This window comes from Balaenoptera borealis (assembly GCF_965194805.1).
Source record: "Balaenoptera borealis genome assembly, chromosome: 13".
NCBI lineage: Eukaryota > Metazoa > Chordata > Mammalia > Artiodactyla > Balaenopteridae > Balaenoptera > Balaenoptera borealis.
In genome coordinates, this window is record NC_138870.1 from 33,511,474 (window position 1) to 33,527,904 (window position 16,431).

At 35.5% G+C, this 16,431-nt stretch overlaps 1 protein-coding gene across 11 annotated transcripts in view; it reads left to right on the plus strand.

The window, feature by feature from the left end:
- LRRK2 (leucine rich repeat kinase 2) overlaps positions 1-16,431 on the plus strand; it is a 194,334-nt gene that overhangs the window by 142,375 nt on the left and 35,528 nt on the right. For 10 of the 11 annotated variants that reach the window (XR_014233101.1, XM_082349309.1, XM_082349302.1 and 7 more), the window contains 4 exons: positions 2,462-2,652; positions 8,189-8,349; positions 11,687-11,857; positions 13,110-13,210. Coding sequence is in view for 10 of the 11 variants with exons in the window: in XM_082349309.1 (XP_082205435.1) it covers positions 2,462-2,652; positions 8,189-8,349; positions 11,687-11,857; positions 13,110-13,210 (624 nt within the window). In the remaining variant the exon portion in view is untranslated. Of the gene's footprint in view, positions 1-2,461; positions 2,653-8,188; positions 8,362-11,686; positions 11,858-13,109; positions 13,211-16,431 lie in introns of those variants that run through there. The other variant, XM_082349301.1, reaches the window with a different exon arrangement.

Below are 16,431 nucleotides of genomic sequence, written 5' to 3' on the forward strand. Positions count from 1 at the left end.
CAATGTTCAGGGCAGTACTGTTGCTGATTGGCTTAGGCCTGTGTTACTGAACCAATCACTGTGATAATGAGCAAGGTATTATTTAAAATATCCCCACCTTTCCCTAAAGCTGAGATTGGGGTCAGTTCCCCTTAAAGTTCATGGGCTGCTTGGCTGAGGGTTGGATACCTCAGCAAAAGTCAGTACTGTTAGGAAGAGTGAAAGTTGATTGAATGCATAACCAAGAGTGGTCACTCCAGTACCCTCTCTTGTTTTGAACACTGGTGGGGATTTATTTCTTTTTTCTGAGTCTTTCCTAACAGTAGGGATGAGTGAGAGAGACAGGGTGAGAGGAGAGATAAATCCATGTGGATTCTGCAGTCTTACACCAGAACTCAACCATATTTTTGAATCTATTCATTCTTATTTTTTTCTTGATTTATTAAAAAAAAATTGTGCCTGAATCTGAATCTAAATAACTTATGTAAACAAAAAAAATACAGTTGCAATATATTAGTTACTCTGAATAATGAAAATAATTTCATGTCTGTGTAAAATATCCTGGAGTAATTTTGATTATTAGTACCAAAAATTACACTGTAGCTCTAGGAATAAGCTAATAAATATTTTGTATATAATATTTTGTAAGTCAATGAACCAAATCTGAGCACAATCTCTTTCTATCTGTAGGCAGTTTGTTGTATTAATTGATTTTTCAGTCTTGATCATTAGTCTTAAACATGTTTCAAATTTTATGTAATGTGCTCAGGGAACCTTGTTGGAAATCAGAACACTAGAAAGGTTTATGGGACTGATTAGTGTATGGGCAGCTAGGTGAACCAAGGAAATGGTAGAAGAAATAGAAACAATAGAGTGTGTGTAATATGCCTCTTTAAAAAAAAAGAAAAGGAAAGGAAAACACTTCAGTGTTCAGTGCTGCATTTTAAGGGTCATTCTACCTGTGGTCATGAATCGGGGCTGATGTGTTACACTCTTTTTCTTCCTTTCTCTTTGCAATCAGTGAGCTGTTTTTCTAGAATAGGAAATTTGGATTAGGCTCCTGTCTGTGTTTATGAAAGAAAACAAAGCTAACTTGACTTGTTCTCATCAGTTTTAGCCAACTGAGCTAATCAGACATAGAAGAAAAAAAGATTTTTATCTACTAAGGAAGTATGATTGCAGTCTGAAGCTCGTGTTCTTGAAAAATCCCCTCTCAGGGCGTTGAGCCTTTATTCTTCAGCTTGCAGAATTCTTCACACATCAGTTTCCTGATAAATGCAGTTGGCACTGATACTCCTTATCTTTGAAGCTGGTTGTTAAGAAGCAGAGCTTTTGCAGAAATCGTAGTTAAAAACATGAATCAGTTTAATACCACATAAGCTATAAATTTCAACTAAATACAGTTTCAGAGTAGAGTGATATACAGAATAACGTGTATGGAATTCAAAACAACAGTATCATGAAAGAGGTTGTAAAGTCTCACATGATGTGGCCTAGGAATCAGATTGGAGACCTCTCTGTCCCAGCTAACTTCTTGGATTAGGGAGAGGTTGTTGCACCTGGTGATTGCTTTCTTTAGTAAGGGTGGTCCAAGGCAGGTCACTTTGAGGAAGTAAGAGTTTTGAGCTAAGATCTGAATGGCAAGAAACCTTTAGCTGTGTGAAGGGTGGAGGGATTTCTAGGCAGAGGGATCAGCAAGGACAAAGACTCTGTGGCTAGAAGGAAGGAGCTGGGTGTGTGCGGTGCTGGGGATTTAATGAACACCAATGTGGCAGAAGGGTGGTGAATAAGGAAGAGAGAGAAAGGAGATGAGGTTTGAAAGATGGGCTAAGGCAGATCAGGTCAGGCCACGAAGGCTGTGTAAGTGCATGGGATCCTAATCTATTGGGTTGGCCAAAAAGTTAGTTTGGGTTTTTCTGTAACATCTTACGGAAAAACCCAAACGAACTTTTTGGCTAACCCAATAAAAGTAACAGGAAGTCATTAGAGAGTTTTCAGGCAGGGGCAATGCCATATATTTCTTTAGGCTTAGACATTTCTCTCCAGAAAACTCTCTAGTCATTAAACCAGAGATAATAGGCAGGTTGTACCTCACATGCCTCAAAGTGCAGTTGATTGGTAGTGGCTGCTCAGGATGCTGGGCTGAGAAGGATTCTGTGGCTAAGGAGGATTCAGTAGGTAAGACTGACATGACCTATTAGTGTGCTACAATGTGTGTCCTGTCCTAGCATTAAACGTTCTGATAAAGCAGAGCAAACGGAAAAAGAGAACTTAAAATTTTATTTCAGAATATGGTTGCAAAACCAGTGGTTTAATTCTGAAAATGTGGAAAATATAAAAAAGCTCAAAGAAGAAATGGCAAGTTTGCTATAATCCAGTCACTCAGGGAAAACTGTGCTACAAGTGTTGATGGACTTAAGGAAGGAGACACTTGGGTAAAAGCTGATTGTCTATGACTCTGAAATGATTTTTGACTTTGCAGGAGCTGGTGGTGCTTTGCCACCTCCACCATCCCAGCTTAATATCTTTGCTGGCAGCTGGGGTTCGTCCTCGAATGTTGGTGATGGAGTTAGCCTCCAAGGGTTCCCTGGATCGCCTGCTTCAACAAGACAAAGCCAGTCTCACCAGAACGCTGCAACACAGGATCGCACTACATGTGGCTGATGGTCTGAGGTAATAGATTAGGTTGCTGTTTTCTATTCAGGGCATGATGAGTGTGAGCCCAAAATTACTCTCAGACTTTGAGAAGAACGCTTCCTTGTAACAATGTGTCCTGGTAATATTTCACAAACTATTTGGGTGTAAAACTACCATTTCGCTGATCAGATTTTATAATTTCATAAAATAAGAGTAGGAAAAGCATGCAGATCTCATAGCTAGCAGAAGTAGAGTTGGAACCCAGGGGTCCTTCTCCAGAGCCCATGATCTTAACCCTGTATTCACCTACCTTCCCTAAAAAAATATAGGTAAGGCTTCAAAGTATCAAGGAAAGTGTCAATTATCATGGATAATTCTAGTGAGGAAAGATGAGGCCATATTTCTGAAGGGGACTAGAGTGATTTGGGTTGGGTTGTCCTGTAAGACCATAGTGTGTCTCAGAGGTGCACCCAGCCCCGTGGCCAGATGGCATCCGGACAGAGCCTTGGAGAGTGGAAAGGCCATGGCCTTTGGAGACAGAGGGACTGTCCACACACTTGCTTTGATTTTATATCTCTGATTCTCTCTTTTTTGTAGTCTCTAAACTGTGCCTAATACTTAGTGAATAGTGTTTCGAGTTCTTCTGTAATAATTGAAGACATCCCAAGTTAAACTCTTGATTTCCCCCTTTTCCACTGCTCTCCATCTCCGGTCACCCAGTTGTGTCACCTTGGAATCATCCTTTAGTCCTTCCTTTCTCTCACATCCCACACCTCATCCTTCAGCAAATATCTTTAGCAAACATATCTCAGTGCAGCTCCTTCTCCTAACTTCTCTCCCTCCCAGCAGTGTCTAAGCTGCTGTCGTCTCTTCTCGCCCAGCTGGTCTCCCTGCTTTCACCTTTGCCCCCCATATAACCTGCTTTTCACACGGTAGCCAGAGTGATCGTTCTAACATGGAAGTTGGATCACATCTTTCTCCTGTTATCAACCCTCTCCTACCTCACTCTCTGGTCACTGTGCTCAGCCACTCGCCTCCCCGAGGCTTCTGGAATATGCCAGAGACTTTATATCAGCTATTCTCTTGGCCAGAATGTCGAACCTCCAGATATCCTCTTGGCTCACTTCTCATTTCATTCAGGTTTCTCCTCAGAGAGGGTGTCCCTGACTACCTTGTGTCTCTTTGGCACCTGTAGCACTTATCACTGCCGGGTATTCTTTATGTTTTTATTTTAAAAGTTTGTTTATTGTCTGTCTTTGCCACCAGAATCTAAGTGCCACAATAGCAAGGATTTTTCATCTTGTTCACCGTTGTATCCCAGCACCTAGAACGGTGCGTTCTCATTACACATGTTGCCACTGGGGAGAGAGGGAGGAAGGAAGGAAGACAGTGCCTGGTGCATGGTAGCCACAAAGTGGATGCAAATTTCCTTCTCTTCCTTTCCTTCTTAAATAGTGTCTATTCCTTTCGAGCAGTATCCAGAAATGTAAATGGAATGGATGGTAAGGAAAACAAACACTGATCACAAACAAATAAAACTAAACTATTGATATATACGATATAACTATTAATACTGTATAGGGAATATAATAGGAGAATAACATAAGTAGATTTCCTTTCCTGAAAGAGTCCGGAAGCTATTGAAAAACACAGATTATTATATGAAACAGGAATGCAAAGATTTGGATCTGGGTTGCTACATCTACTTTTGAACACCAGGGGGAACCTTGTACTAAATTAATCTAGATAAAGTACAACTATGTCTTATGTATTTCAAAAGCTGTATTGGTCATTTTCCTTGATTAAACCGACTCCAGGTCCTGGTTTTTCCCTAAATCTTCCACATAATTCCCAAAGTGCTTATTTATAAAATGAATAATTGATTTTTTAAAAATTCATCACTGGTTGAAAGACCTCATCTCTTGAATAACTTGGAGACCTTACTTAAAATAACAAATCCAGCAGTTTCTGATAAAGTAAATGAAATCTCATCATATTTTCCTGTCATTTGCCTGATTTGTTCTCAGCATAATGCCATGGGAGCTTTCTGGGTCTTGTGCTACAAGAGGCTAGTAGATTTCAGTAACAATCGATCTTCTCCCAGCACTAAGTATATTTAAAAATCTCAGCATTAGGGTTTGTCTTCCCAAATATATTTTAGCACAGAGCTATAACTATGGAGGTAGAAAGAGACAATAAAGTCGCACGCCTCTGCAGTCCCTTAAATGATGGAGCTGTTTAGAGTGACATACAAGAACTTTCTTCGTGTTACATATTTTCTCTTTTGCAGTCTTGCTTTCAGCTATTAGCTTACACCTCTAACTGTCTACTGCTTTGAGTTCTTTATTATAATTCTCAACTACCTTTGAAGATATGGTCACCTATATTTCCCATAAGCTTCTGTGTTTCAATATTTTCAAAATTGAATTTGCTTTCTCTTTTTCCTTCCACCATGAATCTGTTCTTTATCTTGTATCCCCCATTTGCCAACAAAAGTCTTTGTAGTCACATCCACAGCAACCCCCTCTCCCACAAAAGTACGTACTCATTTGTCTGCCAGGTCCTTGACTATTTTACATCACCTTTTTAATTGATTAATTTATTTTTATGCCACTACTGCTGACTTGGTCCGGTACCTCTGGGGAACTATCAGAACATTTCTGGTATTATATTCTTCTGAAATAAAAATCTAATTATGCTTGAAATTCCCTGGCATTCCAAGTTATCTGCAGAATACATCTAAACTCCTTGGCCATAGCATCAAAACTCTTTATCTATGCCTCTAGCCTGCCTCTCCAGCCTCCTCCCATTCCACTGCCCTCGTTCTAACCATGCTGAAGGGCTTGACTTCTCACTGACATCCATGTCTGTCTTTGCATTTTGTCATTCCTGTCTTTTCAAAAAATTGTCTGCCTAGAGAACTCATTTTCCTCTAGAATTTGCTCACATACCATCTCCACAATGATGTCTGACTGCACCATGAAGAGTTGGTTTGGCTAACACATGTTTCTTGAGTCTCCATGCAGGACTTTGTGCTGGCTGCTGAAGAGGGAAAGATAGAGATTATATTGCTCTTATCAAGGTTTAAAACTTATAGTCTAGTGGGAGAGTCTGCTTTGCTATCTGTACCTTTGTGCTTTTCTTCCTCTGGCTTCCCTAACATTTGGTACTCATCACATTTCTGCAACATTGTTTGAGCACCTGTCTCTCCTAGATTGTGGCCCCTCAAGAGCAGGGAGAGAAAGATGGCATTATATCCCCAGTGACTGTCCCTCATAGATGCCCAATATATATTTGTTAAATGAATGAAGGCATTCTATTTTTAGAGTAATTCTCTTTAGGATGAAATAAAGTTTACTTTAAGTTATAAGAGTTTCTTAACAACATTGATGATAATCACGATTTCAAAATGACTAGTTGAGTTTAGACCAGTTTGTTTTAATAAAATATTTGACAATGCTCGCTGTCATGTAATACATAAATTATGGCTGAATTATTCTTAGTAAGACAAGATCTGTACTTGTTAGTATTTCAAAAGCTCTTCTGCTATTCTATTAAAAGCTATTAAAACTGCACTTTTAAGATTAAATTCTATAACTGAACATTTTAACTAATCCAGATAATCTTTCCCTCCCACTGACATAATTTCAAATTAAGTTTAACTAATTTTTTTTAACCTTTGGAAAGTATTCCGAGAGAGTCTGTATTCTATAAATATTCTGAAAGAGGCATGCATTATGAAGGATTTGGATGCTATTCAATTATGTATGACTTGGCTTTAACTTTTTTGTTCTTAATCTCCCAGCTTTTCTCTTCAGCAGGGCAAAGTAGCTAATGGCTTTTCAATAAGCCCTTAGTAAATTTTTCTTTTAAGCCCATAACTTATTATTAAGATCAACTTTATTAGTACATCTATCTTACTTTTCAACCAAAAATATGTTTACGAAAGGAATAGGCCTAATGTCAAATGTCTTAACTACATCCTGGAAGAGAAAGAATCTTCTCATGCATTAGTTGATGCAGTTAAATGATACATACACTCCCATTAATCAGTGGAAAGTTCAGGGTATTGCTGCCACTCTGCTCCTAATCCCCCTAGCAGTGATTGGTATTAGGTAATGGAGTAAATATTTATTGATATAATGTGAACCTAAACCAAAAGCCACAAACAATGGATTTAAATTTACCTCTATTAAGTTCTATGAAAAATTCTTTTTTCAAGGTAGGACATAATGTAGTTGTGAGATCATTGCGGAGCTATGGCAAATTTAATGTCACGGGGCAGGGTAAACAGAGTGGGGGAAATCTGAATTTTGCGAGTGTGTAAGGAACGGTAATAGAGTTACTTTAGTAGTTGGGGCAAAGTAGTTGCTCTTTGGCCATGTTTCCAGAATGGACAAGACCTGGTTGAGATGAAAACTTTTTATTTTTTATATTAACTAGTTTTTATTCTTTACCTACAATGAGCGTCCAGCTCTAGTTGCTGATGGTTGAATGGATCCGTTTCTAAAAGGAAAGACTTTAAAATCCCCCATATCACCTTTCCAAAGACAATGTTTTACTCATTCCAACTCTCAGTCTAAAATGTTCTTTGATAATTTATAACAGAATTGGGTTTTAAAGTAAATTACATCTTCAAACGGTACAGTATTGATAGCTAGAAAAGTCTTTTATTTTGATTTATTACTATTGAAAAAGTAGAAAATATTTTCCAAAAAATTAGGAAATAGTTTAGTCAGAAAAAAATAAATATCAAAGGAGAGATGGAATAGAGAGAATTTTAAAAGCTAAGAAAAACTTCTCTGTGGTTTTAAGAAAATTAAAACTTAAATAAATGGGAGTTATAACAAAATACTATCAATTCTTATTTAACATATTTACATTTTAAACTAATTAAAATCGTCACATGGTATTGAGGGAATTCAGAATTCCTTTTAAGTACTTATTAAAGTATACAAAATATAAGTCTTCAAAAATTGTTACTTTGCTTAAAGTGGTTGTGCCTTAAAGTTTAAATCACTTATCAGGATTGACATGTCTTTTTGTTTGTTTTAAAAGCATAAGCTTGCTCTGTAATATTGGACTTGTAGGTTTTGATTTCCTTCTGCAATATCTCTTAAGTTTGAAGGTGAAACAGCACAGAATTTTTGATGCTTTGCGTAATAAACATATATATTTTTAAAAATAATGACAAAGGGCTTCCCTGGTGGTGCAGTGGTTGAGAATCCGCCTGCCAATGCAGGGGACACGGGTTCGAGCGCTGGTCTGGGAATATCCCATATGCCACGGAGCAACTGGGCCCGTGAACCACAACTACTGAGCCTGCTCATCTGGAGCCTGTGCTCCGCAATAAGAGAGGCCGCGATAGTGAGAGGCCCGCGCACCGCGATGAAGAGTGGCCCCTGCTAGCCGCAACTAGAGAAAGCCCTCGCACAGAAACGAAGACCCAACACAACCAAAAATAAATAAATAAATAAATAAGTTTATTAAAAAAAACAAAAAAAACAAAAAAAGACAAATTTATTATGGTGTAATCACATTTTAATAAGGTTTCCTGTGCATTTCACGGCAGATACCTCCACTCAGCCATGATTATATACCGTGACTTGAAGCCCCACAACGTGTTGCTTTTCACCCTGTATCCCAATGCCGCCATCATTGCCAAGATTGCGGACTATGGGATTGCTCAGTACTGCTGTAGAATGGGGATAAAAACGTCAGAGGGCACACCAGGTGGGTGACAAGGTTTGTGTGATAATTCCCTCTTCAGAATGGATAACCACTGACTTCAGTTGTGAGTTCAGGAGAATCAAGAGGACACTGTAGCCTATCACACTGTGAACAGATATTTGTTGTGACCAGTACGTGAATAATTGTGACCAGTACATTTGTGATTTTGATCATTATATCCTGTAGGGCAAAAAAATTAACTGATGTAATTTTCCAGGGTAAAAATCAAATAAAAAAAATAGAGTATGTTTTATGTCAAATTATATTTTTAAAAGTTGGACTACTTAAAAATGTTTAAATACTCCAGAGGTGGTGAAAAGGAACCTCAAAGTTTTAATCTAGCTACTGTTAACACTTACCTAAAAATGAGGCAAACCAAATTCAGGTTCGCAAACCCTTTTTTGTAACTCTGAAACCCAAATAACTTTGAAAATCCAAAGTTTTTTTTTATGACTGATTCGGTGGCAAAATCTGACCTGATCAAATTGATCCTTGTTAGGATCTTTATTTCTCATATTCACTGTGAATGTGTGTATGTTTCACAGCAGAAATATAAACATGTTTGTTTGAGTACAGGGTGCTGGCTCTGATCCCACTGAAGTTTTATGTAATTTGTTATATGCATTATTACTAACTTTCTTAAATATGAAAAAGTATAAATTCCTAAATACTTCTAGCTCCAAGAGTTTCAGATAGGGACTTTGGGACTGGAGTTCTTAGTTGCACTGTTCTTGATACAAGCATACTTTCTTATTCTTTTTTAAAAAAATTTTTAATTAAAAATTTTTTTAAATTTTAATTTTATTGGAGTATAGTTGATTTACAGTGTTGTGTTTCAGGTGTACAACCAAGTGATTCAGTTTTACATATACATATATTCATTCTTTTTTAGATTCTTTTCTCATATTGAGAATATTGAGTAGAGTTCCCTCTGCTATACAGTAGGTCCTTGTTGGTTATCTTTCTTATATATAGTAGTGTGTGTATGTTCATCCCAAGCTCCTGATTTATCCCTCCCCACCACTTTCACCTTTGGTAACCATAAGTTTGTTTTTGATATCTCTAAGTTTGTAAATAAGTTCATTTGTATCATTTTTAAAAAAATTAGATTCCACATATGAGTGATATCATCTGAGATTTGTCTTTATCTGTCTGACTTACTTCACTTAGTATGATAATCTCTAGGTCCACCCGTGTTGCTGCAAATGGCATTATTTCATTTTTTTATGGCTGAGTAATAGTCCATTGTATATACGTACCACATCTTCTTTATCCATTCCTCTGTCGATGGACATTTAGGTTGATTCCATGTCTTGGCTATTGTAAACAGTGTTGCAATGAACATTGGGGTGCACGTATCTTTTCAGATTATGGTTTTCTCAGGGTATATGCCCAGTAGTGAGATTGCTGGGTCATATGGTAGTTCTGTCTTGTGTTCCTGGTGTCCAGAGTTTCATCCATGTTGTCTAGTTATTTCATTGTTTTATGCAGAATGGTAAGTCTAGTCCCTGTTATTCTATCTTACCTAGAAGTAGAAGTGATACATGTTTAAATAAATGACTTATTTGAACAGCCTAATACAACAACATACATTTAGGATTTTCGTTAGTACTTAACATTTGTAGTCTTTGAGGGGCATCAATGCTAAACAGGGTATCCGTGTAGTACAGTAGCATGGTCCATACCCACCATAGATCATTCACAGTATTAGATCAGGTGACAACACTGTCCTTTTGTAAACAGGCAGGAAATGTTTCTATTTCTAGCCTTCCAGTGACAAGTAACATTAAAAGTGTTCATTTTCATCCCAAATTAAATTCAGTGGTGAATACGTGGAGTAGCTTGAACTGTTATTCTTCCTGTTACTACTATGGTGACCAGTATACTGAAATATAAGGCAAAATTTTTTGAAGAAATTGCAGTTGCTTTTCCAGGGAAGTCCTCAGTGATAAGCATACACGTAGAGTAGCTTGGAGGATCTTATGGTTTAGATTGATAGTTAAATGTTATGTTGGTAGCTTAGGTCTTGATGCCCTCAGTCCCCCTCCCCTCCCCATTTTGGTTGAAAGACTCCATGATGTTTTAAATTAAGATTTGATTTGCAAAACATAAGGTTGTGAGTTGAAAGCAGCAAATGCTATTGAGCAGGTCAAAGGACGTGTTTCTAATAAATTAGTGGAAATAATAACACTCTGGCAACAAAGAGATATATCTATATCTAGATTTAGATGTGCTCGAGTGTTTTATATACATACTGTATTGTAAATTCTGCGTGTTTGTTTTCTTTTTCTACTTAATATTTCAGGGACATCTTTCTGTGTCAAATATCAGTTTTAACAGTTACATAATATTTCAGTAATTTACTTAACCACATCTTGATGTATATTTAATTTTTTCTAACTTTTTGATATATGAAAGGCTTTAATTAACAGACTTGTAAATTAAAAATTTCCCATTTATGAAACTAATTTTTAAACATTAAATTTCTAAAAATCATATTGCTGGGTAGGCATATTTTGAATTTTGAAATACTAATTGCCTTCTAGAGAGGTTTATCAATTAAAATTCCCTCAAAACTTGAATTAGAGCACCTATTTCCCATTCTGGGTTTGTTATTGTTTTTAATCTTCATGAAGTTAATAGTCAGAAAGTGATAATTTAATGTTTTTATTTTTCAAATATTTATATATAGAACATGGGTGGTTTTCCTTAGATTGTTGACTATTATAGGTAATGTTGAAATCACTTTTTTTTTCCTGAAGTGATTAAAAATGATTTATATCTATTGCAAAATGAAAGGTTTTATTTTTCTTTAAGAGAATTTCAGGCGTGAACTTACACCTGAGAGAGAGGGCTTTTATTTGTTTTATTTGAGGTTTTCTTTTTAGTGTTCAGTTGGGTTCAAGGAGCAGAGTCACAATTCTTGGAATGATAAGGCCATTAACATTGCAGCCAGGTTAAAGTGAGTTGGAATGAAGTCTAGAAATCTCCCTCCTGTCTCCTCCTCTGTTTGAAACACTGCTCTGGGAATAGTTATTATTAAGAATGATGTAGACTCTTCCCCCCTCTTAGGCTTTATTTATTTAATTATGAAATATCACTTAATAATTTATTATTGAATGTTTATCCTTATTATTCTTCAAGATCGACCTTGGGGTGAAATGTCCTGGGACAGGACTGTTAATTGACTTGATTAAGATGTCTTCTTATAGAGATGATGTGGCCTGTTTAGAACTCATCTTCCTGTCTCTTCATCAGCACATATGCTTACGTATATACCTCCCTGGATGTATAAGTTCTGGGGTTGGGCATATTTTTTAATATGTCTGCTTACTTTCAGGGTTTCGTGCACCTGAAGTTGCCAGAGGAAATGTTATTTATAACCAACAGGCTGATGTTTATTCATTTGGTTTGCTACTCTATGATATTTTGACAACTGGAGGTAGAATAGCAGAGGGTTTGAAGTTCCCAAATGAGTTTGATGAATTGGCAATACAAGGAAAATTACCTGGTAAGTTTTATTTTACCTACAATAAAGATTATTATTATTTTTTAATAGTAGCAGCTTCATTTCCAAGTTACTTAATTGTAGTTGTATAGTAATTCATTTCACAGCTGAAAATTTTTTTAGTGCATGAATATTCTTAAATTCTGTGACATATTAATAAAATCATATGAGAAAGATAGAAGTTATAGAGCTTGTTTTTAATATTCCAAATATTGATATATTTGGTATTATATTTAGAAGAATACTCAGAAAAGGAAATACTATTAGAACTCCAGGTTTAGTGACTTTTCTTCTTGTAAGGAGTTACTAAGTGTCCATTAGCTTGGGGTATTTTCATTTTCTTGGAGTGAAGTAATTTCTATGCAGGAATGGAAGCTTGAATTATTTACAATAATAATTTTTAGTAGTAAATATTAGTAAGAATTAGTAAATGAGTATCCAGTGAGATCAAATCTCATTTTGAATGGTTGCCTCATGCTTTAAAGAAATTCTAGGACTTTGTCATTCATTCCTTAACTCTGCAGTTCTCATTCTAAAGTATTCTTTTAAATATATTTAGTTGTTTCTCATATTTTCTGCTTTTCTTTTCATTTAAGAAAAGTTTTGAGTGTATACTATGTTCCATCTACAGGGAATACAGCTTTAACTATCTCCTTCTGGGTGACCTTTAAAGATTCCCAACAGAAGGAAATCTATTATTACTCGACTAAACTTTGTGCACAATCTAGGTCATCTCCCTCATTTTATCAGTTAGCTTTCCAGTGAAAGTTTTCAGGTCTGTATTCTACACCAATCAGAAAAATGGCATACCTCTTATAAAAAAAAAAATGTGCACAAAGTGACTCTGAGGGCCACTTTGGATTAAATGGATTAAATGCTTGTCTACATTGAATATTAAAATAAAAACTATTTGCAAAGAAGTCTATTATATGAACAAAAGTGTTTTCAAAGTCTATTTGTAATGAAGGTATGAAAGGAAAATCTATTTTTTTTTTAGGAAAATCTATTTTTATTCAATTGGTATTTGTGTCTCTTTTTATACTGTAAAAATTAAGAACTCATTCTTGATGTCTCTAGTGGAGACAGTTAACAAAATTAGCTTTAAGAGTGATTAGCAGATTCATGATATATATGGGATTATAAAGATCAGTGGTTCCTTTGCAATGTCTGGACCTCTCATACACATTGAGAAGAAATAAAATAATTGTTCTGATTTGTCCAGTGTTTAAGTGTGATATGTTTTTTAATGTTTTAGATCCAGTTAAAGAATATGGTTGTGCCCCATGGCCTATGGTTGAGAAGTTAATTAAAAAATGTTTGAAAGAAAATCCTCAAGAAAGACCTACTTCTGCCCAGGTATTTGTGTAGTCAAAATTTATCAATATTTTGTTCAGAACATCAAAAAATATACATGTAATATTCAAATATATATACTCAGACATATAAACACACACACACACAGTTTAAAACAGTTATAAAGCAAAACTCCTCTATCCCCTCACTACCCCAGGCACAAAATAAAGGGCCAACACCCCAGAAACGCACATATGCCTCTTTCTGATTGCATCACCCTCTTTTCCCTATAGATGTAGCCAGTCTCCTGACTTTCATGATAATCATTGTTTTGTTTTTCTTTTTATGATTTTACTACCCAGTTTAGTTTTCCTGTATTCATAATTTATTTAAAATGGAATCATAGTCACATGCTGTTCTGAGTTTTTTCAGTTGTTCTCCCAACATTATTTTGTAAGCTTCATTCATGTTGTTGAACATAGCTGTTGATTACTTTCCCTACTATTCCATTCCATTGTTTGAATGCACAACAATGTATTTACCCGTGATCATATCAGTGGGTGTTGGTATTGTTTCTAGTTTTTTGCTATTATAAATAGTACTGTTTTGAGTGTGGTCGTACATGTCGCCTAGTGCAAATTGTATCAGAATTGCTTTGTGGTATCTAACCAGGAGTTGAATTGCAGAATCATGGGATTTGGGAATATCTAAATCATTTCCTGAAGAAGTTGTACCAGCTTAACAGTTACATCACCTGTATATTAGGGTAGCTGTTTTTTTAATATATTCTCCCTAAACGTTATACTATCTGACTTCTTAATTTTTTCCAAATAGATTCAGTCTTGTGTATTGATTTACATTTTCCTAATTACTAATAAAGATGAACATCTCTTTATATATTCATTGGTCATATATATATATTTCCTCTTCTGGAAAATGCCTGTTCATTATTTAGCCATTTTTCTATTGAGTTGTTTGTGTAAAAATAAAATTTAAAAAGCGCTTCTTTATACATTGTATACTAAAACTTTGTTGGTTATATATGTTGCAAATTTCTTTTCCCAATTCCTGGCTTGCATTTTTATTTCCTATAGAGTGCCTTTTGATTAACAGAATTTCTTAATTTTAATAGAGATAAATTTAACAATACTTCTTTTTATGGTTATTAATTTTAGGGTCCTGTTTTAAAAGGTCCTTATCTCTCTCAGAGTCACAAAAATATTTACCTATGGTTTCTTCAAAATGTTTAAAAGTTTTGCTCTTAATAGTTAAGTTCTGAATCCATCAGGAAATGACATTTTTATCTAGATCCAATTTCCTTTTTTCCATATGGGTAACCAATTTTTCCAGCTTCATCTATGAAATTGTTTCTTCCTTTGTCTTCTACTGATCTTTTTATTTTCCATTTCCACTCTGTAATATACACTCAAAGATAAACACACACACATTCTCTTCCATTGGTCAACTTACCTGTTCTTCCTCCAGTACAATCCTGTCTTAATTCCTGAAGCTTTATAATAGTCTCTTTCCCCCCTTATTTTTATCCCTTAGGAATGCTTTAGCTGTTCTTCAGTCTAGTTTTTCCATATAAATTTTTAAATTACTTTGCCAATTTTTATGAAAAATTCTATTGTGCTTTGGATTAGACTTGCATTGAATCTGTAGACAATAGCCTTATGATATACTGTCTCTCTATTCTTGAATATGGGTTATCTCTGTATTTAGGTCTTCTTAAGTGTCTTTCAATAAAGTTTTATAATTTTGCATACAGGTCTTGCACATCTTTTTCTGGATTATCTTGCTATAAATTGCTTTACACTCAATTCCTGGCTTGAGGTGTTTTTGAATCACCCAGGTGATGAGAATCTGGTCTACAAATCTTGAGAGCAAGCTTATTAATTAATAAACAGTTTCTCGGGGTTCTTTTGCTCTCTCCCCCTGTGTCTGTAAAGTCCCAAGGCAACTTTCCTTATAAACCAGTGAGACTGGGAGTGTGGAGTGGCTTTATTTCTGGTTCTCATTTATTCTAAATATGCAGTCCTTTTGGGATCCCAGTTTTATGGGAACAAGACCATTAACTACATTCTCCACTTTGGGCAGGCCATAGATTTAACTCTTTCCCACTGGCCTCACAAGGCGTTAAAAACCACACACATCAATTTTGCTTCAATAGACAAATGCCTAAAGGGAAAATTGGGCTTCAGGGTTCATCTGACCTCTCTGGATTCTGTCTTTCATTAATATTTTGGCCTGATAATTCTATATGGTGTTGCCAGATCTTTAATGTTTTTAAGAGATTAAGAAATAATTTCTTCAGCATTTTAAGTTGTATTCAGCTGGAAGTTTTGTCCAAATAACCTTTTCCACCATATTATTGGAAAGAGAACTCTTACTGTGTTTTAAATGGAACAGATTTTAATAGATCAAAATAAGAGCTGTTTTTATGTTGTGGACTCTCAATTTTGTACAATAATTCATTGAAAAAATTTTGTTCAATTTTAAATTTCCTACTCAGAAATAGCTGAGGACATGTATATACTGCCTTTATCAAACATCATATAATCATCTTGACTACTTGCCTTACTGGCTTTTTAATTTTGGTTGCTACCAGTGTTAATTGCACAGACTTTAAAAAAAAAATTATCAAAGCAAAATTTTCCAGAGCTTAATTATTGTTTTACTTTTTCTTCTTTTAATTTTCACTTATACTTCACCTGTATTTTACAGATTACATAACAATCTTGAGGGGGTTTTTTTAGCATATGACAGTTTTCAAAAACTTTCACATACCCGTTTAGTCTTTAAAATACAGTGTGTACTAGGCAAGGTGGGTAAACTCATCACCTTTGTTAGATGAGTCACTGGGAGAAATGGAGCTCTCTTGGGGCCTCGTGAGTGGCAGGTAAGTGGCTGTGACACGGGGCTCTAATTCCATTTTCCTGACCCCTGATTCTGTTTCCTTACACTGGCACTCTGCCATCTCTTTAGTTCACTAGTGCTTGAAGGAAAAATATAAAAACAGAATCTAGAGGTGATTTGTGAGTTTTGTTACCAAAATCAAAATGTCTTTTCCCTTCAACTGGTAGGAGGTCTATTCTATTGTGGGCTCTAATGTTTATCTTCAACATGATGCGTCTCTGCAGTATGAAACTGAATGAAGAATAGCTCCTGACTCTGCTAAATTTCTGTTCATTTGGCACTTTTGAGATTTTCTTTTCAAGTTACAAAACATACCATACGTACAAAAGTGCATATATCATGCACAGTTTAAAAATAAGTATTAT